General features: G+C 39.4%; 1 protein-coding gene across 1 annotated transcript; it reads left to right on the plus strand.

Annotated features, from left to right (window-relative positions):
• Positions 1-37: 37 nt before the first annotated feature.
• On the plus strand, positions 38-27,922 carry Lbr (lamin B receptor). Its single transcript, XM_026405763.2, has 14 exons — positions 38-121; positions 4,266-4,444; positions 5,191-5,430; positions 8,197-8,280; positions 8,686-8,878; positions 10,124-10,320; positions 12,475-12,529; positions 17,563-17,754; positions 18,362-18,465; positions 20,095-20,220; positions 23,446-23,614; positions 25,251-25,331; positions 25,428-25,550; positions 25,933-27,922. The coding sequence occupies exons 2-14, from the start codon at positions 4,280-4,282 to the stop codon at positions 26,091-26,093; spliced, it is 1,890 nt and encodes a 629-aa protein (XP_026261548.2). The 5' UTR covers positions 38-121; positions 4,266-4,279; the 3' UTR covers positions 26,094-27,922.
• Positions 27,923-27,925: the final 3 nt, after the last annotated feature.

Here is a 27,925-nt window from a genome sequence, read left to right on the forward strand (position 1 = left end):
CGGGGGAGGCGCGCGGCCGGCTCGGGACTGCGGGGCGCGAGAGCGCGGCCCGGCAGCGTCGCGCGCGCGGAACCGCCTCCGGGTGGCTGCTGGGCAACTCTCCCGCCGGGTCCCGGCGCAGGTGAGTACCCCGACCCACGCCTCACTCCCAGCTTGTCGCTGCCCGCGGTGCGGCTTCGGAGGGGTAGCGGGGTAAGACCCCCGGTGGGTCCGGGTTCCTGGGCACTGGGCCTGGATCGGCAGCCTCGTCCTCCTTCCTCGCCTCTTGGCTTCCTCCTTGTCTGACGGTCTGACGGTCTGTTGGTCTATTGGGACCACTGCTGGTTAGGCTGCAGCAGCGCCGGGCCGCGCCGGGCCGGGCCGGGCCAGACAGCTGGCTGCGGAAATGGTGCTGCGGGTTTTAAATTGCGGACGTTTCCCTCCATGTTGGACGCGCGCTTTGGTGTGACACGGTGTTGGCGGGGAGGGCTGGTGAGACCCTTTGTCCCGCCCCGACGCGTCCGGCGTCTGGTTCCAGGGAGCGCCTCGAGACAGATAAGCGGGTGCTTGGCGCTCGTGCCTCTCGGGAGGCAGGGATGGCGCGGCGGCCCGGTAGGACCGGGAAGTTGGGTGCACAAGTTGGCTCTGAGTGGGGCGGGTTGTCACTGACTTGGACAGTTGTGAACAGGACAATTTGATGACTTAAGGCGAGTTATAGGGCTTCACTTGAAAAACGTTGAATTCTGTCACCCGGACAGTCTGAAAAACAGACATTTAGGCAGATTGGCATGTTCTTGCTAAAGCACGATCCTGCTTTTTCACATTTTTTTTTTTTAAGAGAGAGTGAGAGAGGAGAGAGAGAGAGAATTTTTAATATTTATTTTTTAGTTCTCGGCGGACACAACATCTTTGTTGGTATGTGGTGCTGAGGATCGAACCCGGGCCGCACGCATGCCAGGCGAGCGCGCTACCGCTTGAGCCACATCTCCAGCCCCTGCTTTTTCACATTTTTAAGGCTTTAAAAATGTTCTTTTCATAGTGACAACCGATTTCGCACTTCCAGTGACTTAAGGGGCACTTAGTAAGCACTTGATTGTAGAGGGCCTTGTTTCAGGAGCTTCACCAAAGAGATTAGGAGGTCTGAAGAGGAGTCACAGTGCCTGGCCATTTTTGGGCAAGGACAAAGTAGTTAGGCAGGACCACTGTGTGAACGACTCAGTGGTTCAGCCTGCAGCCAGTATGCTCACACACCTGCTGCGTGAGGCACTGCCCCTGGGCAAAGCCAGAGTGGACAGACTTCTTTGGACTTTGTACATTAACGCGTGTATGTCTGTAGTTACACACTGTACAGAGAAGAGCAGTGGGACCCCTGGGTATCAAGTCCGGTTTAAGTTTAGTTTTGACCGTTGTCTGGGGGGGAGGGGAAAGAATGAGTAGGAGGGAATAGTGAGTTGCCTTTGCATATTACTTAGGGAAGATTGCATTACCTAAGAGAAGGTGGCATTTCTGTGGCATGGTTTAGCAGGGGCATACAGCAAGGCCATGGGTTCCTGTTTGCATTTTACCTACTAAGCCTTTAGTGGGCTCAGGTATTGAAGGAGCGCTAACAAACTTCCTTTGAACTTCTTTTTCTCTGCTGCAGTTAGATTGATTTGGAAAAGTGAAGGAAAGATGACCAGAGACCCTTGTATCACTTATCAGTAGAGAATAGCAGCAGGGAATCGTCATCTTGATAACTAGTAACACACTGGAACTGAAATATGTGAGGATTCTAGTGCCAATTGACACCGAAGTCAGCCAGCATCTGGCTTAAAGAGAAAAGCCTGAGGGTCTTTGAAGACTGAGGACACTGGTCTGGTCTTTGAAGACTGAGGACACTGTGTTCGGTAAACAATCTTTGCAAATGCATTTGGTTGAAACCCTTGGAGGCCTATCTGTGTATCTTGACTTTGTTAGGTGAGAGCTTAATGACACATATATATGCATAATGACCCATAGTGTCTTGGATCTTTTGTATCCTATTCTGGTTATTTCACTCTTGCAGGAGATTATATTAAGATATGATTTCATCATAGCACCACATTTGGCATTTGGGTGTGGATCTTAAGCAAAGTGTGGATGCCCATAATGTTTCTGTCTTTAACTTTTGGAAATTGATAGAAAAGAAATAATCTCCTAAGGATCCTGCTGGCTTCTTTTGTTTTCCCCACCACAATAAGAAAGACCACTGTCAAGCCTCAGTTTTCAATTAAGTCTTTTTTTTTTCTTTTTTTTGGTAGTACAGGGATGAACCTAGAGCCTTGTGCATGCTAAACACAAGCTCTCCTACTGAGCTACATTCTCAGCCCTGTTAAGTCTCTGTTTTGTTTTAAATTAAGCTTAGAGACTCAAAAGATACCCACCAGATGTCCTAATTGAACTAAAAATATATATCTCATTGATAACAGAAAAACCTTTTTGGCATTGGCCTATATTCAGAATTGCACAGATGTTGTTAATATGGTATATACTAGGTGCAATGGAAAAATGCCAATGAATGAAATTTTCAAAAGGGGCAGAAAGAATCTGTTCAAGTGTCTTTTTAAAATGCATTCAGGTAGTCCCAAAGTCTTGAAAGTCCCGTTTCAAAAGTTTATAAAGTGTTGCTTGACGCATACTTGTCCTTTTTCAACTTGGTTGACCAATGTAGGAGAACTACTACTAATAAAGGAGGTTTGACAGAGTGTGGTGGAGGGAGGCACAAGAGAAGAAGGAAGGAGGGCACATTTCCTTCCTCTTTTTTTTGTACTTGGAGGCTCTGAGCTCAGTGTTGAAATTGGCAAAGCTGCTGTTATCACCTTCCCTTTTTGTGCCCCTCCTCCTCTGCACAGGTGCCTCCCCCTTCCCAAGTGCCTTTTAGGTGACTCCTCAGCCAGAGCTGACTTCATTCCTAAAGCTTCTGGGTTCTTCTCTCCCCAAGAAAGCCCAAACCTATTTATTATCTCAGTGATGCTATCTCAGGTATTAGGAAGAAAGCAGTCTCTTTAATGTGCCAATTGACTGACATCCTCTAATCACCAGATAAGTACTTGCATTTTCTTTCATATACCAATTTAGAGACAGTCTATCTAAACTGGTGAAGCTTGTTAAGTTTTTTCTCACATGATTAACAATGAAGAAATGTACTTAGGAAAGATTTTTTTTTTCTCAAAAGGGGTAGGTAATGCAACTTTCTGTTGCTGTTACTGTTGGGTAACAGCTCTTGTTAGAAGTTGGTGAATAATGTATATTTATGTGCTTGGATGATATATTGAGAATTGCTTAGTTGGTGACACGCAGAGGGAGAGAACACATTTCTCTTGCTATCTTCATTTGGTGGTAGAGATGGGTCAGAAGCACTGGTCTTGTCATTGGAATTGTGAATCTGCTGGTCAAGGGATGGAGAAACATCACTATCTAGGAGCTGGAAGCTCCCAACCCTCAAGTGATATTTCAAAAAGAGGGGCAAAAAACGGCAATTCTTGAAGGTTGTGGTTTCTTGAAATGTAAATGAGACTTCATGGATGGTGTTTTGATGTAGTGGGAAAGAATGTTCTCACTGGGATTGATGTCTGCTATAGTCTGAAGAGAGAGGAACTTGGATGAAGCCCTGGTCCATGCTGGTCTAGGTAGGTGATTGATGTGCAGTTACTTGTGATGCTTTTGGTCTTCAGTTCTAAGATTTGAACTTTATGAAATAAACCCCAAATTTACTCTCCATTGTAGATTTGGAATTATTTTTCCGTCTGATGAGTAAGGTAATTTATTAAAAATGTAATTAAATGTATTCTTTAAACCTTTGAAAGATAATGCAGACCTACAAATCAGAAAATGTTTCCTTTGTAAGATCATGCCCTAATTTTTGATGACTATAGGTGGACAGCATTTTGCATAGTAAAACTGTTTGGTGCCTCTTATGAGTTGTCATTATTAATCCTTAGTGTCAGTTACATGTATTACAGTGGTCAGGTCATCCTTTATGTAGTGATTCCAAATGAGATACAATGAAACTGAAAGAACAGCTTCTATGTTGTCCTGCCATTTCACTCACATTTTTGTGCCCTAGGACAAAACAGTTATCTGCAGACTTCAGTTTTCTCATCTTTAAGGAGTTGTTACATTCTCTCCTTTGGAGGCCTTCTTGGCCCTAAAATCTTGACAAGCTAACAATTCTGGAAAGTTGTATTTTAGTGATCAACCTATGAAAAAAGACAAGTATAAGCATATCTATTGACTCAGTTTTTTTTTTTTCCTTTAAAATTGTTTAGACTAATTTTAGAAAATGCCAAGTAGGAAATTTGCTGATGGTGAAGTGGTAAGAGGTCGGTGGCCTGGGAGTTCACTTTATTATGAAGTAGAAATTCTGAGCCATGACGGCAAATCCCAGCTTTACACCGTCAAATACAAAGATGGAACTGAACTTGAATTGAAAGAGAGTGATATCAAGGTAAGAGCTCCTTTGGTTTGCCAGGAAGTGGGAATAACTATAGGTACAGTTTCTAAGTTCAGGGTAGTCTACCTGACTGTTGGGAGGTACATGATCAAACTCCTGCTTTGGGTCACATATTGTTTTTGGCTCTGGGAATGTATGAATGAGGCACTGGGCCTGGTTTCCAAGAAGCTGTAGGCTCCTGGGGAAGACATACCTTTACCTAGACTGTCTCTGGGTTTGATCCATTCTGAGGCTGGAGTTTTCCACGTATGGCGTGAGTGTGTTTTAGTGGGATTAGTTTTTTTGGTTGAATACAATTTCTTTTGTCTTATCCTATTTTTAATCAATGTCATTTATAACCTATTTCCACTTATTTATTTATTTGGTAATGCTGGGGATTGAACCCAAGGCCTTATGCATGTAAGGCAAGCACTCTACCAACTGAGCTCTATCCCCAGCCCTATAACCTATTTTTGAATATGTTATTGAGAATATATGCAGCTAATTGGGCAAACATTTGCATTTCGTGGAAATACCTTCAAAGAACAGTTAAGGATGAAGAGGCTGCATTTGTCTCATAAGAACTGGATTATTATTGCAGCATGTTTCTTGGTCCCATCCCACTGATTCTCAGATCCTGAGATCTCCCATGGTGGCTATAGAGTTAGTGGTAGCCTTTAATGGGCTTTGTTGTCCTCTTCTGGTTTGACTGTCTCTATTATGATTTGTGGTAAGATTTTTGCTGCCTTCTTCCCCTCTAGCCTTTAACATCCTTTAAGCAAAGGAAAAGTGGCTCAACTTCCAGTTCTCCCTCCAGACGCCGTGGGAGCCGGGGGAGCCGAGGGAGCCGAGGCAGCCGAGGCAGTAGGTCAAGATCACGCTCCAGATCCCCTGGTCGAACACCTAAGAATTCCCGAAGATCCACCTCTGCTTCCCACCAGCCTGACATTAAGGAAACAAGGAGGGAAATTTTGGAAGTAAAATTGACTCCACTCATATTGGTACTTGTGTTTGTACTTACACATTATGTCATTGGTCCCAAATCTTGTCTCTTCCCTTTATGTAAATGTTTACTCAAATTATTTGCAGTTAATAATATTAAAATATTAGTGAGACATCAAATCTAAGGTGATGACTGTGGAAGGTTATATAGAAAACAAGTGTTTGACATAGAAAATATGGTTCTTTCAAATATTTAAAAAAGAATGTTGTTAGGTTGTAAGAAGAGTTATTTGATATTATGGTCTTTATTTAAATATTTTTTTAGCTGTAGATGGACACAACACATATCTATTTATTTTATATTTATGTGGTGCTGAGGATCGAACTCATGGCCTCATGCATGCAAGGCAAGTGCTCTACCACTGAGCCACAACCCTAGCCCCCAATATTATGGTCTTTACAAAAGTAATGTTTAAATTTGAAATGGATATAGTTTTAATACTTTTTTTTTGGTACCATGGATTGAACTCATAGGTGCTTAACTAGTGAGCCACATCTCCAGCCCTTTTTAAAATTTTTTATTTGAGATAGGGTTTCACTAAGTTGCTTAGGGCCTCACTAAGTTGCTTATAGCCTTGCTAAATTGCTGAAGCTGGTTTTGAACTTGCAGTCCTCCTGCCTCAGCCTCCTGAGTTGCTGGGATTACAGGTGTGCACCACCATGCCTGGCCAAAACTCAATACATGTTTACTAGTTCATGTATGAAATGATGAGACAAAACCATGTTATAGAGGCATCTTCTTCCTCTCTCGGCATCATTATATTTGACCACTTTTCCTATTCAGAGATGATCATTTCAATGGAATGACAGAGTGTGTTTTTGGAAATATCAGGGTGTGTTGAGCCTGTAGACTTTGTACAACGAATATTTTAATTGATAGACCAAGTAGAAAATATTTTAAGAGTTACGGTAAAATTTATCTTATATTCCATTCACTTAATATTACCTCTTTTCTGTATAAGATGCACAGACTTTTAATAATGTTAAAGAACTAGACTATTTCCATACTGTTTTTTAGTCAGATTTTTAAAACTTTATAAAGTACTGGTAGTAACTCTTTGGTGTTATTTTCCCACAACTTTTTGTTTGTATGATAAGTATGGATATACCATAAATAATACAGGTGCAATGTAAACTGAAAAGGTCAGTTTCCTTTTTTTTTTTTTTTTTTTTGGTATCAGGGAATTGAACCCAGGGATCCTTAACCAGTGAGCCATCTCCGCAGGGTCTTCTTTTTAATACTTTTTTTTTAAAATAACTTTATTTTTTAAATTTTTTTATGTGGTGCTGAGAATCAAACCCAGTGCCTCACACATGCTAGGCAAGCGCTCTACCGCTGAGCCACAATCCCAGTCCCCACCCCCCACATTGTTTTCTGTTACACTTTCGTTATTAATATTTAGGGACTTACACTTTTGCTGTGTACTTTTCTAGTCCAGTGACATAAGAGCATACCTACCAGTAGAGCTCCTCACCAGGAGAGCCCTGGTCTACTGTGTGTAGTAGCCCTGGTCTACTGTGTGTAGCTCAGCAGTAATTGCCTCATTGTATCCAGTATTCCATCTCCATGAATCTTTTCGTTTAACTAAGAGAAGTAATTTGCAGTCAACAGAATTCAGAGCTGACTAGTGGTGTTACAGTATTATGTTTATGGTTACTTTAGATTATATGTTGGATTTTTGAAAAACTGGGAAATTGAGAGTAGCTTTTAAGTGATTTTATTTGCTAAGTGGCTTAGTGGCACTTTAGTAAACTTAAGTATGTAGTGAATGTTATCATTGCTCAGGAAGAACTTGGTTTTGTATTAAGACTGTACTTTGCCAACTGTTCTCCCCAAAGATACACTTGGATTTTTTGGGGGGTTGGGGATTTATTAGTATAAAGGAGCAGAGTCACAGATTTCAGCTGCACATTGCCTGAAAAATCTTTTGTAAACTAAATCACATCCCCTGTTCAGTCTGATAAAAAATTTAAGAAGCTGAATTGAGAAAAGGGATGTGTAGAAAGGGGAAATTTAAGGTTAAGTAAATACTAATAGTAACATCCAGAAAATAGTCAGTTTGTAGATTACTAGTAATAGTCTATGTATACCTACTGTTTTTAAATTTTCCATTATTGGCTATTTTGGGACAATGAATATATTTTTCTTCATTTTAAAAAATATATGTTTATTTTTTTTATGTGGTGCTGAGGACTGAACCCAGCCTCACACATGAGAGGAAAGCACTCTACCACTGAGCCACAACTCCAGCCCCTTTTCTTAAATTTTTTTTTTAGTTGTAGATGGACACAAGACCTTTATTTTATTTTTTAAATTTTTATGTGGTGCCAGGGATCGAACCCAGTGCCCTCGTGTATGCTAGGCAAGCAGCACTCTACCACTGAGCCACAACCCCAGCCCCTTTTTTCCTCATTATTTTAAACTGACCTACTATGGAACTAATTTTCCAATTTTTCCTTTTATCTGCCCCTCACAACAGATATTAGAGTATCTGACAATGAAATTATAACTTACAGTCAAATTACATTTGAAGGTGAAAGATCTATGTACAGTTCTATTCCTTAAGGTCCAATCTTTTGAAAGTCTTCTAAACAATTTATTTTCCCTCTTCCTTTTTAATAAAAGGAGGCTGAAATTCTCTAGGATTAGAAATAAGCCTTTGACTTATTTTATTGCTTGGTTTTTCAGCAGTAATTTGTTGGTTACCGTCATGTTTCTTTTAAGTCCCAGTTCTTTTGATTAAAATGTTTTATATTCAATGTAGAAGCCATTTGGAAACAGCATCAGCATATACAATGGGGAGCCTGAACACACTGAGAGGAATGATATACCTCGTAAAAACACACAGGTATGAAAATGTTCTCCTTCATACTGGGTAATTTTTTTTTCTTTGTTCAAGTGACATTCCCTCCAGAAGCACATTGGAAATCATAATATTTTATACTCTTGTTCTACAGTTCCTAAAATTAAGAATGAATATATTTTATTTTATTTTTTTAAAATATTTTTTTAGTTTTTGGTGGACACAATATCTTTATTTATTTATTTTTATGTGGTGCTGAGGATTGAACCCAGTGCCTCATGCATGCTAGGCGAGTGCTCTACCGCTGAGCCACAACCCCAGCCCCAAGAAGGAATATATTTTAACAAATTTATTGAATATAGCTGTATTGAAATGTTAAATTAGTTAATGTAGTAGAATTTGTGGTCATTATTCACTATAGATATTTAATACTACTTATTTTTTAATTAGGAAAGATTCATTTTGTCACAAGATGGTAGCTATATATCAACAGAATATAGTCTTCGTCCAAGAAGAGAAGAGATCAAATTAAAAGAAATAGATTCTAAGGAAGAAAAAGTTGTTACTAAAGGACCCACATCACCAAGAACCTTTGAAGTGACCACCCCACAGAAGAAGGACTTGGAATTTGGAGGAGTACCTGGTAGGCATCAGTACTGGGCTTCAGGAGGGCAGCCGGTGGGTGAGTGGTAGTTGCTGTGAGGTGCTCTGGAAAGACTTCTTTCTGAAGAATTCTGCAGGTGGGAGAATGAGCGAGGTGGCAGGACTGGGCAAGAGCCTTCCAGAGGACAGCAAGTGCAAAGGCCTGAGCTAGGAGCAGGGGAAAATGGAGTAGAAAGGATGTTAGAGTGGTTGTATTGAAACTTTCAGCAGTCTGTCCATTGATAGGTTTTGAGCAAAGAAATATAGTGCTGTTTCAAAGAAGTGATAAAGGAAGTTTGACCTGAGAGCTATGTATAGGAAAGGTGATGATCGATTAGGAACAGAGAGCTCCTGATACTCAGACCTGAGATGGCAGGGCTTGACTTTGGCAGGAGCAGTGGGAATAAGCTGCAGGCATGAAATGGGGTCATGGTTCTACTCTACCTGCTAGACAGGTTCAATATGAGGGTCAGAGATTTAAAGTGTGCAGAGCCTTGAAATCATTAAATAGATGGAACCAATGACATTTTATGAGCTAGTAGAAGAAAATACTTCTTGGCTAAATTGTTTAAAATCCTGCATGATGCAGTTGCTTTATATTTTGTAAGTTATAACCCTTGGCCAACTGGTCTCTTAGAGATCGTGTCCAGCCATCACTTAATATCTGTGGGCACATTTCATGAATGTATGAATTTAACAGTATTTTAGTTGTTTCAAATTTAGGGATATAAAGTCTTTTTGTTAAGATTAGACTGAATATTTTATGATGTTCTGATCTTAAGTTTGCTAGTGTTTCATTTTTCTTGCTCTTAGAGTCCCTGGAGGTTAAACATTTTAGAGCTTAATTTCTGATGTGGAATTTAGCTTTGTACTCTTCTTGTTACTCTAATGTCAGTGGTTGCTTGCCTATTGGAGGTGACAGGGAGAAATTAGGATTTACTGATGGTATGTTAGGAATTAATTTCAGACCATAAAGAAGCCCAAATGATTTTTTCTTTATGAGTGGGGTGGGTACTGGGGATCGAACCCAGAGGCACTCTACCACTGAACTACATCCCCAGCCCTATTTCTTTTTTATTTTGAGACAGGAGCTCACTAAATTGTCTGGGCTGTCCTCGAACATTTGGTCTTCCTGCCCCAGCCTCCTGAGTCACTGGGATTTCAGGCATGTGCCATGGTGATTATTAAACTAAATAAATAAACTGGATTGAAATTTGAACCTTTAATGTTCACTAATTATTTGCAGGTGTGACCCTCATCATGCTTGGCCTGCCTGTCTTCCTCTTCCTGTTGCTGTTGATGTGTAAACAGAAAGATCCCAGTCTTCTGAATTTCCCCCCTCCTTTGCCAAATTTGTATGACTTATGGGAAACCAGAGTATGTGGAATCTACCTACTATGGTTTTTTGTTCAAGCTCTGTTCTCCTTGTTGCCAATTGGGAAGGTAAGTTTTTGCTAGTAAAGCATAATATGGTGAGATTTTTCCATACCTTTCTTTTATGTTTTCTAGACAATTTATACTAGTTTTAAGCTGTTGTTGGACATAGTCACCAAAACTTCCTTAGTTACTCCTGTGCTCTAGAATACTTGCTTATTAAATGGAGCTTTAAAAATCTGATTGAAATTTCCTGTGTAACTTTCCAAACCAAATAAAAAGAACAAGCTATTTTTCAAATTAGCCTGACTCTTGGTGGAGGGAGCTCAGAAAACAGTATTACCCTCAGTACTTGTCATTCCAGGTGTGGCTTTTTAATTGTTAGGCAGCTAAGTTCAATGGACTTTCTCTCTTTTACTTTTTAAAAAAAATAGGATGAGTTTTTAATTTTTATCCCTTTCAGAAACTCACTGTCAAGAACATTTTATGTACTTTTCAAACTCATGTAATATCCTTTAAATTTGTTCCCATTGCTAAATGTAACATTCTCTTCTTTCAGTAGAGTACTTGACTTAAATATATTTAAAGGAACATGAGATTCCCTAAGCAATAAATAATTTATTTAAGGATCTTATTCTTAGGGCTCTGCAAGTTTGCCAACTGTAAACCAAAGGATCAGTTCTGTTAGGGGTGGTGAGTGCCAGTGCTGGGCTAGAGCTGCAGACTGAATGCTGTGGGCTCTCAGCTGTGCCAATGAACCTTGAATAAGACTCTGCAGTCAAACTCGGATTAATTTAGGGAATGGCTAGTTTGAACTAGATGATGATTTATTAAGAAAAGCAGTTTCAGTGGATAAAATTATGTATCCATCCACACACATACCCTCCCACACACTGACCAAAGTGACTAAAAAGTACCAGTGTGTGTGTGTGTGTGTGTGTGTGTGTGTGTGTGTGTGTGTGTTTTCACAGGCTAAGGCCTGACAATATTTACTAAACACCTTTAATAGATAAGGATCATTTGACATTATCAGGTGGGGTTTGCTAATCCTATGATCTCAAGACAGTTTATGTGTTTCTGCTCTTGGATTCCTTTTGATAGCTAATGAAAGGCTACAGGCGAGCTGGGGATGTGGCTCAAGTGGTAGCACGCTCGCCTGGCATGCGTGCGGCCCAGGTTCGATCCTCAGCACCACATACAAACAAAGATGTTGTGTCCGCCGAAAACTAAAAAATAAATATTAAAAATTCTCTCTCTCTCTCTCTCTCTCTTTAAAATAAAAAAAAGCTACAGGCACATGATACTGTGTTAGCATTTTACATTTTAAAAGAGTAACTACATTTCTGAGTAGTTACTTTGGGGAGTGCATTGTGGCTGTCCCTGGGCAAGTGGACGTTTCACTCATCTAGTTCAAGTCCTGTATTTCATGAGTACTTTGTGGGAATCACTGTGCTGTGTGCTGTGAGTAATGCCAGGTAAAAAGATGAGAACGTTCCAGTCCGTGGAGCATGCTCACAGTTGCTTATTAGAGATAAAAGAATCACATGGAGTTATTAACTGGATGAGCATATATGTATGTGTAACAGACAACTCTTTTGAGTTATGCAGGCATAATACCAAGTAGCACACTGGACATAGTAGACAAATAAGTAGAGCAGAGCCTGATTGCAAGGACCTTGCAAATGTGAGACAGTCAGTTGTACTCTGTTTTGTGAGTGGTGGGGCTTAAGCAATTGAAGATTCTTGAGGTAGGAACTCATCAGATGTAAAGGTTTTTTTTTTTTTTTTTTTTGGTGCTGGGGAATGAACCCAGGACTTTGTGCATGCAAGGCAAGCACTCTACCAACTGAGCTATATCCCCAGCCCCCAGATGTAAAGGTATTTAAGCACGTTCAGTCTTGTGGTACATAGGATGGTTTGGGAAGAGTGGTTGTTGGCAGTGTTCTTAGTACACTGAGATGTTGTTAATTCTATTTATATTTAAGATAAATTCCTGAGGGTGGGATTGCTTCATCAAAGGACTTGCCATTAAGATTTTTCTGCAACAAATTACTGTATTTTCTTATTAAGAGATATCTTTCTTAGGCATAGTGAAATTTAAGAGATATTAGAAGACTACATACTTACATTAGAAGATATATTATTTATATTAGAAGATTATATCAAAATACATAGGAAGGATGGTAATGTACTTTTTTTAATTAAACATTTTTTTCTTTTCAGGTTGCAGAAGGAACCCCTCTTGTTGATGGAAGAAGACTCAAGTATAGATTAAATGGTGATTTTTTTTTTTTAATGACTCAAGTTGACTTGAAAATTTAAGGAGTTGCACTCCTTAAACTATCACAGTTGATTACACTAATCAATAGAAAATTATCTCTCAGTTTTGAAGGACATACAAATAAACTACTTATACCTGCAGCCAATGTATAAAACTTATGCCATGAAAAGTAACAGCCACCTCAGTCGTTCCTGTTATCTAGTTTTCTTATGTTTTTCTTTCCACATTTTTTTATTGGTGCATTATAGTTGTACCTACTTTTTCCTTTTTCTCAAAAAAAAAAAAAAAAAAAAAAGTTTTACTGCTTTGCTAGCAAAGGAGAAACATAGGGGACTCCTGTCCCAGAGGCTGTGATTCTGCCCATCAGGGAGAAGGGTGGTTTTTTTTTTTTTTGGTGCTGGGGATCAAACTCAGGGCCTTGTGGAGCTATAACCCCAGCCCCAAGAAGGGTTTTGTTTTAAAGAGGTGGTTCAAAGGCTACATTTTATAGTTGTCTGTCCAGAGGTATAACTCACTTGTTAATTTGGGAGATAGTCATTTCTGTGATCCTCTGAGTTACTTCATTCCTGTGGTGGGTGTTTGCTCAAGGACAGATAACTCTGCCTAGGATAAAGAAGAAAGGTAATCCTGTTTGCCCCGACATTAGGGAGGGGGAAAAATTAGGGAAGAGGAGGAGCAAGAGGGCAAGAAGGAGAGAAATGTTACAGTGGCAGAGCAGCAAGGGTTATAGTCAAAGCATAAAATGGACCACTGTTACATTTCCCCACTGTCAATTTCTACATTTCTATGGAAAGTGAGCAACAACATCTCCAAGCTGTCTCTTGCTGGAAATGACCTCTATCAGGTGGGGCATGGACAGTTATTGGTATTTAGTATCAGGGCAGACCCAGAGGTCCATGGTGGCAGTTGGTGGGTAACTAGTCAAGGCATCATATGGCAGGGATCATGCTAAGACAACAGTAAACAAGACAGGAAAAGCATTACTACTACTACTACTACTACTTTTTTTTTTTTTTTTGTAAACTATTAGCACAAAAGGAATTAGTATTTCAGCCAGACTCTGAAAACCACGAAGACAGTAACTCAATCATGTCAGTGAAAAACAGCTTGAGTTAATCTACGGAGGAGGTTAGGTAGATTTGTATGTCTGAGATCAGATTCAGATTGACTCAGGACAAACCTGTGACTCTAGAATCCTTTGTGATCATCATTATTATTATGCACTCTCACACAAGAACCCTTCCTTTATACCGTCTGGCTTTAATTACTTTTGATAGGGCTGACACAAGTGTACATCTTAAGATATATTAAAAAAAAAATACCCTTTTAAATGTCCGCATAGGACTATGCTTTGGCCGTACTCTGTTGTTACATATTTGTACATGCACACAATATAACAATATACAGTTTAGTTTTCTTAGCAGCATTAGCACTACTTAAAATACTGTACTTGTCTAGGGTTTCATCATTTGAAGCACTCCCATGGCCTGAGATGGTGTGGGCATCTTGGCCACTCTGACCCTGGGAGCTGTTCCTGCCCTTGCTCACTTGGTTCCAGCTGCCTGGGTCTGAACTGTCTTTGGAATTTGTGCCTTTGCCTGGAAAACTTTCCCCCAAATGTCTGATAGCTACTTTTTTTACTTTTGTTACATCTCTGCTCGGAGAAGCCTTTAGGTCCCTTTCTTTCCCTTGCCCTATTTTATTGTTCTCTCTTGGCAGTTTGCCTTCCCACATCAGTGTATTTATCTGTTCTTTGGGGTCCCCACGCTAGAAAGTACTTGTGTGGGCTGAGGCTTGATTGTGTTCCCTGTTGCTCTCTTGGTGCCAGTAGATGAGTGGGCACTAGTGGGTGCTCACAGATGTGGACACCAAGGCAGGATGACGTGGACCCACGTAGCAGCTTGAGAAATGGGCCGATGTCGCCCCCTGTTGGTCTGGGCGTTTCCCGCGGTGTAGGAGTATATACTGAGGGGATCAGTCCAACTTGGCCATTTGAAGACTTTGATAAAGTACCATTAACTTGATTTTATGACGTGTCTATGTCATAATCTTTTAATGAGTGTTTTACTAGACTAAATGGAGTGTTTTTATTTTCTTGGGAACTATATTACAAATACTCTTCAACTTAAGATGTGGTTATGTTTTCACAAACCCATCTTAAGTTGAAAATAGTGGAAGGAGAAATGCATTTAATACATCAAATCTACCTAACATCCTATCTTAGTTACAGTCCACTGGAGCCTGGCAGTCATTCACCCTGTGATGCGTGGCTGACTGGGAGCTTTGGCTTGCTGGCACAGTTTAGCACCAAAGAGAATAGCACCACTAGCCTGGGAAGAGATCCATATTGGAAATATGGTTTCTACCGAATGTTTTTTGCTTTTGTACCATGTAAGGTGGGAAAATTGTAAGTTGAACCACTTAAGTCAGGAACTGGTCTGTGTATGTATATATTTTTGTGTGTGTGGTACTAGGGATTAAATCCCAGGCCTCTTGCGTGCTAGGCAAGTGCTCTACCACTAAGCTATGATTCCAGCCCTTATCTGTATCTGTTTGAATGTCTTTTTATCCTGTCCATGCTTTTTTCTAACTTTGGATATTTTTTGTTTAGTGCTTTATCCAGCATCTAGTCTATCTGAAATCACTTTACTGGGTTCGAAAAGGGAAGCAAAGATACTTTAGATGCCTCCTGCCTTTTAATGTCATGAGAAGCATCTATTGTAGCTCAGTGCCAGATGCTGGTGGGTGCTTAAAACTTGTTTGCTGATGCTGGCAGACTTTTTGTTCGCTTTCACCAAACTCCTTGCTAATGGAACAAATTTTAGAATCTGACACTCCCCTTCTCTTTGGTTGTGTGTTCCCTGCCAGTGAAGTGGAGTCTGGGGAAAGATGGGTTTACTTTTTGCTATCAGGTCTCAGGATATTAGTGTTCTGTGGGTTTCTTTCTAGGATACAGTTTATTTCCTTCTAAGTGATGCTGTTTTGCTTTTGTTTCCTTCCCTTAGAGGGGTGTTGCACAGAGACTTAGTTAGCACTTGGACATGGAATTCTGGTCTAGTTGCCTGATCTCTTAGGAATGATTGCTCTAAGCTAGAGTAAAATAAGGGAAAAAGGGAGGGGAATCATATCACAAAGAAATAGGAGGAGAATAGAGAGAAAGGGTGGGGAGGAAGAGTAAACTGAAGTAGAGGAGATTATATTTTCATTTATATGTCTTTTTAAAAAGATGAACTCAGTTACTGTGTATAACTATAAGCTCTAATAAAAAGGAAAAAAACCTTCCTCTTCTGGTTATTCTAGTTGCAGTATTAAGAAATTTCTTTTCATAAGATTTTGCCACTTAAGAAATTTCAAATAATTATTTTTAATCCACATAGCTGCTAGAGAGCAAAAAAACTGCTTTAATCCACCACTTCTTTTCTTTTAAATTTTATGGGAGTTGAATGAATATATTTAAAAGTTAAAGTTAAAAATATTCATGGGATCTCCATTTCTGAAATTCTGTCACTTCAAACTCACACAGTAGGTCACCTGTAGGATGTGCTCTTTTCACTCATCGTAATTCCCTGGAGAGTCATCCAAGTTGCTGTGGTCACTGAGGGTTTTGAATTTTTATTGCTGCATTTTCCATGGTATGAATGGACCACTGTTTATATAATCATGTGCCAGTTGAAGGACACTTAGGCTCTCTCCAGTTTGGGGAGATTACAAATAAACTGTTCCAAACAAACAAAAAAAAATATTCATGGGAATAAACTAATGAGGACATAAATAGTAAATAAATTAGAAATTACTTTTTCACTTTATGAAAGCTTTTGACTTTAGAATTCTAGTGTAAATAAGGTCTACTTCTTTTCTGTGTTTGAATGTTTTTCCAATTTGGTGACTTAGCTTTCAGGCACTTGGCTCCCATAAGCAAAACTATTTCTCCAGCCAAAAGACAAAATAGTTCACGGTGTCTCTCTGTATGGGTCAGCGGCAACAGGACTAGTTCAAGGAGTCTCCAGGCTGCTTTCTAATCTGGCTGTGTGTGTGAATGTCCCTGCTAGGTCCTCACACCCCAGCTTTACCAGAGGGTTGTTTGATTGCACTCTGAGGGTGGGGGTCTTGAATGTTAGTTCTAGATGGTAGAATATGACTAAAACCTTTGGAAGCCGTTATTGACAAGTTAATTCAAGTATAAATACTTATAATTTACAACAACTAAAATTACCTTACCATTCAGTAATGACATTAGATTTTATGTGCATGGCCAAGCTCTGTTAATACTTAGCCATCTAGGGGTTGGGGATATAGCTCAGTTGGTAGAGTGCTTGCCCTGCATGCACAAGGCCCTAGGTTCATTCTACAGCACGAAAAAAAAAAAAAAAAAATCTGATTTTGGGTTGAGAGTTTGTATTAAATGCATTTTGAGATTCTTTTTTAAAAAATATTTTTAATTTTTTAGTTGTAGTTGGACACAATACCTTTATTTTATCTATCTTTATGTGGTGCTGAGAATTGAATTCAGGGCCTTGCACATGCTAGGCAAGCACTCAACCACTGAGCCACAACCCCAGCCCTGCATTTTGAGATTCTTAACAGTGAATTTCTGTGAACTTCAGCTTTCCCTTAATTAAAAGCAGATAATGATTGCTTATAATGAAAAATAAAAAATATGCTAAAATATTTGAAAAATTGTACAAGAGTTATGGTATTGAGGATTACACCTCAGATATTGCTTATTTGTAGATTTGTGTCTATTTAGTCAGAATCATGAAAGTAAGACAAGTGATACTGCATTAGCCGGGTGCCAGGGTGCATACCTTTAATCCTAGGTACTCAGAGACTGAGGTGGGAGGATCTCTTGAGCTCTAGAGTTCCAGACCAGCCTGGGCAACATAATGAGACACTGTCTTCAAACCAAACTAACCAAATAAACCCCAGAACCAAAATCAACAAATTGCATTGTTATATAATGATGTAAATTTTATGTGAGCCCTGGGTTAATATAACCCCCCCCCCCCATCCCATTTTTTTCTCTCTTAAAGGATTCTATGCATTTATCTTGACATCTGCAGCCATCGGAACATCTCTCTTCTGGGGTGTTGAGCTTTATTATGTGTACAACCATTTCCTTCAGTTTGCCCTTGCAGCCACTATTTTTTCAGTGATCTTGAGTATTTACCTCTACGCTCGCTCTTGGAAAGCACCCAAGGATGAACTGTCTCCTGCCAGCGCTGGTGAGCAGTGGTGAATCGTGGGTTAGATGAATGCCAGAGCCCTCTGCAGCCATTTCTAGACTTGAATAGATGACTGCCCCCCACCCCCCACGTTACCCTTCTAGCTTCATTTTATGGGAAAAGAAGATAAATATAAAAAAAACAAAAAGATGGAAAAAAAAGCTAAAGAAAAATGAATTTAGAAGAAAATATTAATTTTTTTTCTCTTATACTTTTCTGTTCCTTTAGTTGTTTGATGACAATAAATACTTTTGTGAACTTTTGAGAATCACAATTTATAACATTATTTTGTCTAAAATAGTCAATACTTTGGTTGATTCTGATCTAAACTGTTTAAGCGTTTTTAATAAAGTTGCTTATTTTAAAAAATTGTACATTTAAAGAACTTCTGATTCCCTCAAAATGGGGGCCTTCAAAGGGTGTAGTCTGTGCCCTTCTGCTGAGGCTGCATCCCCAGCTCCCTGCGTACTGTGGGATCCTCCTACCTTTTACCACCAGAACTTTCCTAGGATCTTGTAGGCAGCTGAATTGGGACCCCTGGATAATAGGTGGCTATTTTAGAGCCTCGTTTGGAACACCGTTTGGGTAAAATCTTTTCTGTTCTCAGGAAATGCTGTCTATGATTTCTTCATTGGCCGTGAATTAAATCCTCGAATTGGTGCTTTTGATCTCAAATACTTTTGTGAATTGCGTCCCGGATTGATTGGATGGGTATGTCCTTTTTTACTTTTTTAATTTAATAATAGAAATTTTTCTTGCATTTAGAAAGAAATGTAGATAATTTTAAAGTAACAAGTGGGCACTGTGTTTTTAGGAATATAGCTTTCCATATTCTGTTTATTTTTCTTATTTTTATTTTTTTTTTTGAGAGAGGGGTAGAGAGAGAGAGAATTTTAATATTTATTGTTTAGTCATTGGCAGGTACAACATCTTTGTTTGTATGTGGTGCTGAGGATCGAACCCGGACCGCACACATGCCAGGCGAGCGCGCTACCGCTTAAGCCACATCCCCAGCCCCCATATTCTGTTTATTTAACACAAAGTGTTTTCTGTAATATTTTCACTTTATATTTATTTATTTATTTTTTAAAATTCTTTTTCTAAAAATTTTTGTAGTTGTAGATGGATAGCATTCCTTTATTTTACTTGTTTATTTTAATGTGGTGCTGAGGATCGAACTCAGTGCCTCAACTGTGCTAGGCAAGTGCTCTGCCACTGAGCTACAGCTACAGCCCCTTTCATTTTATTTTATTTTTTTAATATATTTTTTTTTAGTTGTAGATGGACACAATATCTTTATTTTGTTTATTTATTTTTATGTGGTACTGAGGATTGAACCCAGCGCCTTGCATCTACAAGGCAAGCACACCAATGCTGAGCCACAACTCCAGCCCCTCATTTTATTTTTTATTTTATTTTTTTAATGTTTATTGTTTAGTTTTCGGTGGACACAACATCTTTGTTTGTATGTGGTGCTGAGGATCGAACCCCGGGCTGCACGCATGCCAGGCAAGCACGCTACTGCTTGAGCCACATCCCCAGCCGCCTCATTTTATTTTTATTGAAATCATTTTACCTTTATGTAGGAAAGTGAGAGTGTAGATGAATTAATGTAAGGAAAAAATGTATTTTCCTTATCTTTTTTAAAAAAAGCCTTTTTTTTGGTACGGGGGATTGAACTTGGGAGCACTCGAACACTGATTCATATCCCCAGCCCTATTTTGTACTTCATTTAGAGACAGGGTCTCACTGAGTTGCAGAGCACCTCCCTGTTGCTGAGGCTGGCTTTGAACTTTTGATCCTCCTGTCTCAGCCTCCAAAGCCACAGGTATTACAGGTGTGCGCCACCGTGTCTGGCCCTAAAAAAAAAAAAAAAGCCTAATTTCAAACTTGCAGTAGAGTTATAAAAATAAAGAGGTCTCTTGCTGTCCTCATTCCCCTTCCCATAGTGTTAACATCTGATCTACCATAGTATGGTGATTGGTAACAGCAAGTTAACATTAGTGGTTGCTGAGTCTTTGCTTGTCTCTAGTGAGAGACAGTGTTTTGAAGAATACTAGTTGGTTATTTTATAAGTGTCCCTCCTTTTGGGTTAGTCCAGTATTTTCTCATGATTGGAGTGAGGTTATACATTTTGGCAAGAGCATCACAGAAGTGACATTATATCCTCAGTGCATTGTGGCCAGGGGTTCCTGGTATTGATACCTCATCCCCAGTGGAGGGTTCGTGGTTAGGGCAGTGTCTGCTGGGCTTCTCGGCTGGGAAGTTCCTTCTTCCTCTGTGTAGTGCTTGGCATCTTGGGGAGGTCCTTTGAAACTATATTTCCCTCTTTTATTTCAGGTGGTTATTAACTTAGTGATGCTTTTGGCTGAAATGAAAGTACAGAACCGTGCTGCTCCATCCTTGGCAATGATTTTGGTTAACAGTTTCCAGCTCCTATATGTGGTGGACGCCCTCTGGAACGAGGTAATTTATTTTAGGAGCCCAGGCCTTGGAGTCCAGTGGCTTTGACAGTGGGTGAATGACCTGATCTCTGGGAGTCTTGCTGTCTGCACACAAAGAGGGGGAATCCAGCCTCCTCCAGCTTGCTGTGAGGTGGTGGGAAGTGCCACTGTGTGAGGGCGTGGAGCTGCTGTACTGAGCAGAGCCGATGTCGGGTTTCTAGGCTTTTGGCCACATATCCATGTGTGTCAGCAAGTGTTTATTTAAAAATAATATTGTAAGTATTTAAAATTGGTAGATCTTGGCATCTGTTTTTTTGAGTAGTGACCGATTCACATAACTAAAATTTAACTGTTTAATTACTATATCACATGGAAGTTGGTAATCATTTAATTAGAATGGTGTTTTTGGATTGTCAAGAGATAATTGGTAATCATTTAATTAGAATGGTGTTTTTGGATTGTCAAGAGGAAGCTAAAGAGGAAGATTTCTGATTTTATAATCCATCTGGTTAGAGCCTCACTTTCTATTTTGAAACATGAACAATATTTCCCCCATTATATATTGTTCATGTTTCAAAATAGAAAGTGAGGCTCTAACCAGATGGATTATAAAATCAGAAATCAAGATACATTGAGGAGACCAGCTTTATTTCAAAAGTTGTTTCCAACTTGTGGCCATTCTCATAATTGATAGGCCACTAATGATTTCTGTGGCATGAAGGCTGTTAAATGTTTTGCTGGTCTTCTCTGTCTCAACTGAACATATTTCTTTTAGAAAGCATTTCTTCCTCAGCCCTATGTTAGATATATTTTTATTATATTTATTGGTATCTTTGCAATCACCTTCTCCATATTACAAGTTTTCTTTCAGTTTTAAAAACAAAATTGGCAGGCCTACATTCTTATGTCCCAAAATAAGTTTTTATGACACTCAGCTGATATTTTGGAATCAGCACTTCTCCCCTTCCTTACCCTCTCCTGAGGCTGATCTTTAATTTTGGCTTTCCATGCAGAACCATAAAGACTGAGTTTGAAAGTTTGGTATTGATATTTTGGTAATCCTCTTGTTCATCTTTTTTTACATTTTTTAGTTGTAGATGGACACAATACCTTTATTTAATTTATTTATTTTTATGTGGTGCTGATGATGGAACCCAGGACCTCCCGCGTGCTAGGCAAGTGCAAGTGCTAGTGCTCTATCGCTGAGCTATAACCCCAGCCCCCTTTTCTTTAGGAGGATTAGGACCTCTTTGAAGTTCCACAAACCTCATTTATAAGTAGAGGGATTGATGTTACCCCTGGTTACAGGTTGTTGTTGAACTCCCTCACCCCTTCGCATAGACTCTGCTCAGAGCTTTGTGTGCTATGGAGACGGTGATGGCCTTCGATACTCAAGTCCTTTAGCATGAATTCCAGATCCACCCCAAATAAAGTGTGCTTTTGAAATTAAAAGAGTAACTCTTGGTATTGCCAGTGTAGGTCTGTCTGCTGTGATGTAGTAGCTCCTGAGGAACACATAGATAACATTTCACAAATGATAATTCACTTTTGCTTTATCTCACCTCAGATTTGTTTTTGATTGGTTGTCAGTAATGATTCCTTCTAGTTTCTTCCTTCTTTTTTTTGTTTTGTTTGTTTTTTGTGTGTGTGGTGCTGGGGATTGTGAGGTAGACAGTCTACCAACTGAGCTATATGCCCAGCCCTTTCCTTCATGCTGTCTGTCTTGTGGTAGATTTGGAAATCTTTTGCATCATAAGGCAAAGCTCTTTAAGGCAACATTAACAGAGCCCAGGGGTGGGGGATTGGGCTGGGAGGTTGTTCGCTGTGTATCTTCTTGTCTCAGCTGTCAAGCTTCTCCAGGAAGGGACTTGATTTTATGATTTTCTTCAGCTACAGGTAATTAGCAGATGCTTAATAGCTTTCTTGAAAGGTCAGTTGGTATAAATTCCTCTATATGAAACTGCCTCACCTTAAGAAAAACCGAGAATGCCAGTTTAAGTACACACGACAGGAGGAGCCTGTCTTGGGATTGTCCTGAGGCTCCAGGAGGGGTGCCCCTGAGAGTCCTGCCCACCTGGCATTGGGTGCTTAGGCTTTGGTCCTTCTCACTTCCACCCTCTTGGGCCCTGGCTGTTATCCGCATCTGCTTTTGTCTGGTCCCTTTTTAAAAGAACCGCCTTTATCCTGTTTTGTACCAGGAGACCAGATCCAGGTCTTGAGGGTTGATATCTTTTTGCATTCTTTCTAGGGACAAAATAAAGCTCTTGAGGTATCACTCTTTTCTTTTAAAACTAGAACTCAGATCCTTCAATAGAGCTTGTACTAGCTAATCTTTCTACATCAGGAGCATACACTGAAGTTTAGAGGTCTCCTTTGCCAGGCTGGGTGAGTTTGATATTGGAGGTGTCTGGATTGCCTGGGTCCAGGTCCTGAGGTGATCTGGCTCTAGCAATATGCTCATGCTAGACAACCCCCCAGAGAGGATTGCACTTTTGTTAATTTACCAGGAGGGGTGAAGCAATTGACCATGTTACCAGGTATCTTATTTCTTCTGTGGAAAATGCATATGAGAAGCCAGATGGGGTGGGCTGCTTGGGAGGTTTAGGCAGGAGGATTGCAAACTTGAGATTAACCTTGGCAATTTAGTGAGATCCTGTCTTGGAATGAAAAAGGATTGGGGATGTTGCTCAGTGGTGGAATGCTTCTGAGTTCAGTCCCCAGTAATGAAGAGGAGTGGGGCTGGGAGGAAGGAAGGAAAGAAAAGCCAGGTGATGATCAGAAATTAGATTGGTGCCCCTGGAATTGAAACAAAGGGAACTGGCAATTTCATTATTCCTTCTTCAGACACATTTTGAACACTTCTCCATGTTGTGCTGGGGTGACAAAGATGAAAACATGGTCCCCACTTTTGGAGGGTTATGGTTCAGTGGAGAGAGACTGGACAAGTAAAGCAGCAGGGGCATCTGAGAAGTGGAGGGAGGAAGGCTGCAGGGGGCAGGGCTGATCTGTGGTTGGAGGAGGGGAAAGTGGGTGGAGGGGCCCTTTGGGGTCTGCTGTTACAGGGCTGTGGACTAGGGGTAGAGCACAGCAGAGTGCAGGCCAGGGGAATCATAGCTCCCTGTTTTTTAACAAAATTTTGGTTGGTGTGCCCTCCCAGAGCCCTTCATATTTGACAATACTAGCACAGTATTTGAATACTTTAAACTTGGAAGCTTTTTCTTTCCTTCCCCTGTCTATGTCCTTACAGGAAGCCGTGTTGACGACCATGGACATCATCCATGATGGGTTTGGATTTATGTTGGCCTTTGGAGATTTGGTGTGGGTTCCGTTTATCTATAGCTTCCAAGCCTTTTACTTAGTCACTCACCCTCATGAGGTGTCTTGGCCTGTAGCTGCTGGGATTATTGCTCTGAAACGTGAGTATTAAGCTCAGCTTCTGGGTAACTATGTGCTATGGGCCAAATCTGCTATGCCCTAGTATCTACCTGTTTGTAATGTGCCATTTTAAATGGTCATGATTAGCTCAGGTTTGAAGTGATTTGTGATGGATGAGTAATAAAAAGATTCTGCATCTTGTGCAGACAATGGATGCTTCATGTGTCTGTTCTTTAGTAGGTCTCTAAACATAATATTTAAACAAAACATCTTGTTTTGAAATTTAAAAATTTGAATCATGATTTATTTTTTCTGTTGAGTGCCTACTCTTCTGAGTCGTTATTTTAAAAATGGGAAGATTGGTCTTGCCCTCAGAAAGCTCACAGAATATTCTCACAGGAGAAAAGACGCATTGTGGCCTGAGGCATGTGGGTGAGCGCCAGTGTGGGGCTTGGAGTTTTAGGTACCGAGGACTAGTGGGAACAGGCTGGGGTTGTAGCTCAGTGGCAGAGCTTGCCTAGTGCGTGAGGCACTGGGTTCAATCCTCAGCACCACCCATAAATAAGGAAAATAAAGGTCCATTGCCAGAAAGGTCTGTTGCTTGGAAAAAAATAATGGAATGGAGATGGACAGGGAGCATGTCAGCAGGGTGAGTGGTGGGGAGAGGGAAGCGAGTTTGGGAAGTGAGGGGTCCAGTTTAGCTTTGGCTGGAAGGCTGCCAGGCCCAGTCATACATTTCACTTCAGGATGGATTTTCTTTAGTCCTTTGTCATTAAATCATTTATTAAACTCCTCCACCAGAGGCTGTGCAAGATAAGCATTGAACTTCATTCATCTATAGCTCGTTTTGCTAACCTAAACAGTGTCCATGGTAAAAGAAGAAATCTAAGTTGTAGGTGAAAATTAAAATTTAGTTTTGTCTGGCTTGGTGGCACATGCCTATAATCCCAGCAGCTTGGGAGGCTGAGGCAGTAGGATCATGAGTTCAAAGCCAGCCTCAGCGAGTTAGCAAGGCCCTGTCTCAAATAAAATATAAAAGGGCAGTGGTTGAGCACCCCTGGGTTCAAACCCTGGTACCAAAAAAAAAAAAAAAAGATTTGGTTTCACCATTGGTTTGGTTATCTGTATCAAGTGTGCCTGTGTGTTATTCAAAGCAGTATTATATATTTTACAGTTAAGCTAAAAATATGGAATAGATGTATTTCTATTTATTCAGGACTGACAGTACAATAGGTAAGTCAGGGCCTGTTGATGTCAACATTTTGAAATTTAAATAAAGCTACTAACTTGTAGGTTTGCAGTGGGATTCCACATAGATTTGAAGTGGTACTGGTTCTAAGCTGGTGTTTATTTTATTAATAAAGTGTTCATGTTAGGTATCAAAACTAACTTACACTAAACTCTAGCACTGATTTTATTGTCGTGGGCTTTCTTAGATTTTATTTTATTTGGGGATGTGATTGCATTTTGCCTTTAAGGTATATAATGAGAGAGATTTCTAAAGAGTTGCTTTTTGACATTCTGGGCTTGAGAGTTTTCAAATTGTTTTTAAAAATCAGAATGTTCTCTGCTTTGAACATTTCCTCAGAGCCCTGAAATAATTTCTGAGAGAAATTACAGATAATTTTATGTATTAGGTTATATCTAAATTAACAAAAAACTATTTTAAAATTACAGTTTGTGGATATGTAATCTTCCGGTGTGCAAATTCTCAGAAGAATGAATTCCGGAAAAATCCCACTAATCCAAAGCTTGCTCGTAAGTAGTAGTTTATATTTGTATGATGTATATTGAATGAGGATTTTATGTCTCTTTTTTAGAGATCATTAAAAATGTATTTTTGTTTTTATATAGATTTAAAAACCATTCATACTTCTACGGGAAAAAATCTTCTAGTTTCTGGATGGTGGGGCTTTGTTCGCCACCCCAATTACTTGGGTGATCTCATCATGGCCCTGGCATGGTCCCTGCCTTGTGGTAAGCATTTCAGCCCATTGAAAGATGTGTGTGTGTCTTTAGTTGGGACAGAGTGAGCAGGGGTCAGCGTGAGTCTTCTGCTGACAGTGGTGGGTTGGGATTGCCTCTGCTGAGTTCCTCCTGAGCTGGGTTCTGTTTTTTTGTCTATGCAACAACTTATTTACCCCGTTTCTGTGGTGAATTGGGATTCACAGAGCCTGAAGTTTTACTTTGAACTTCTACAAATAAAAAATTTTGAGTTTTAAACTGTGCCTGATTTTTTTCTACACAGAGTACATAGATTCTGGAAAACTGATTCTTAGAGAATTTGAGGAAAGGCAGGAAAAACTGCAGTGTAGGGGAAAAAAAAATGTCCAATGCTTTTGACTGTTATTTTCCACAGGTTTTAATCACATCCTGCCTTATTTCTATGTGATTTACTTCACCATTTTGCTTGTCCACCGAGAAGCACGCGATGAGCACCAGTGTAAGAAGAAGTACGGCCTGGCGTGGGAGAAATACTGCCAGCGAGTGCCCTACCGAATCTTCCCGTACATTTACTGATTCTGTTCTGGTGATTAAAAATGCTCCCATTGTTTAGGCTTCCATTTGTGAAAACAGGGGAAAAAAAATCCAAACTCTCATTGCACTGACAGGATCTTTAAGTTTTGAGTCAGGACTCTAGAGCCAACTAGTATGTCTGTTAATATAGCCATGTGTATTTTTATTAAATTAATAACAATGTCAGGAACTATACAAATAACAATGTTAGAATTTGCTTTTAATAGGAAATTTTCAATCCTTAAAAATTTGAAAAAAAAAACCAACAAAGCTAGTCTTAAATGCACTGAAAAGAATACTATTGATATTTATAGTTTTTAATTCCAAATTTTGATTTTTTTTCCCTTTTGCCAGTTGGTTTTTCTTAAGTGAAAACACTGTTCCATTTAGAATACATTTGTGTTTCATTGTATTAAGAAAACAATTTCATTTGCTTCTCTTTAAATCATTTACAAGTTATGTGATTTTTAAAGGAATTCGCTGTACATGGAGAGTGATGGCAGGCTAGGAGCAGACACTGTTTAAAGAGGCCCATTGGTAGCAGTTGGCGTAACTTCAACTTCTGAAACTGCATTTGAAAATGTACATACATAGCTTATTTTTATGTAATATATGGTGACTTCAGATTTTTCTGTACAGTATTTTGAATGTGAGATAATTGTCAGGACTAAAGTAGCTTTTTAACAAAAACATTTTCAGTATTTTAAATTAAGTTTTGTAAAGTAATACATGTGAATTAAAAATTTTGAAGCAATTAGAATTCATTTAATATTGTATAGAAGATGCTCTTAAAACATAGGAAAGGTATTTTTTCTTAATCCAAAGTTTGTGAATTTGGCTTTGCTACCTCAATTGCAGGTGTGTGTTTGCCTTTATAAACTCTTACAAATAGAAAAAATAGAATAAATATATATTTTTGGAGAAACATTACTATTTAAACATTTTTTTTACAAACATTGGTGTTCGAAAATTTGCCATTTAAGGCTACTATTTTTATATATTTTTTTGACTTTAAAATTCAACAGTGTTTTTGCTACTATTCATTTAAATTGAACAGTGATTTTGCTACTGTTTAGCTCATGCAGTTTATACTGTATTTTGTCCACATGTCCTTTATGTCCACAAAACCTTGAAAGGAGTACTATCTGAAAACAAGGCGTTAACTTAAAGTTACTTCTTTTAATAGATGTGCATAAAGGAAATTTAACCTTTAAATTCTAGTGAAGTTGATGTAGTCTCATTCATTATTAATTGTCCTATAATGGAACAGTAGCAAATTCACCAAACTTTTGTATTAAAAACTAATTGTTCTCAGTATCTTAAACATAGGGGAATGTAATACTTATAGTGTATGTTTGGGTTTTAATTCTACATTTTATATATGAGCCATTTAGATATGCAGTGTTCATCCTACCCTGCAATTTGAAGTATCTATAACCTAGCTTATGTTAATGTGATCATGGAGTTGGTTTTCTCTAGCATTCTGCATCCTGTAATGTTTAAACATTGCTTTGGTGAAATTGTCAGTGTTTTATCAGTACTGATGTATGCAAGCAAATTTTTTTGTTGCCTTTTTTTTTTTTTTAAGTTATGCTTTTCTCCTGGTATTGGAAAGTGGTGTTCTAGCAGGTTCTGGGCTGGATCACAGGGAGGTTTTGGGGGAGGATGGAGGACATTCAGTTTTTTTCCTGGCAACGAAAAAGGTTTGTTATCAGATGAGTACTGCAGTGCTTGGACATCAGCTACAGTTTGGTTTAATTTTGCTTTTGGTATGTTATGCTTTATGTTTTAAGTTGGAAATAAAATTGAAAATAAAAATGTTGCTTTGATTACTT

Source organism: Urocitellus parryii, chromosome 9 (genome assembly GCF_045843805.1).
Source record: "Urocitellus parryii isolate mUroPar1 chromosome 9, mUroPar1.hap1, whole genome shotgun sequence".
Classification (NCBI taxonomy): Eukaryota; Metazoa; Chordata; class Mammalia; order Rodentia; family Sciuridae; genus Urocitellus; species Urocitellus parryii.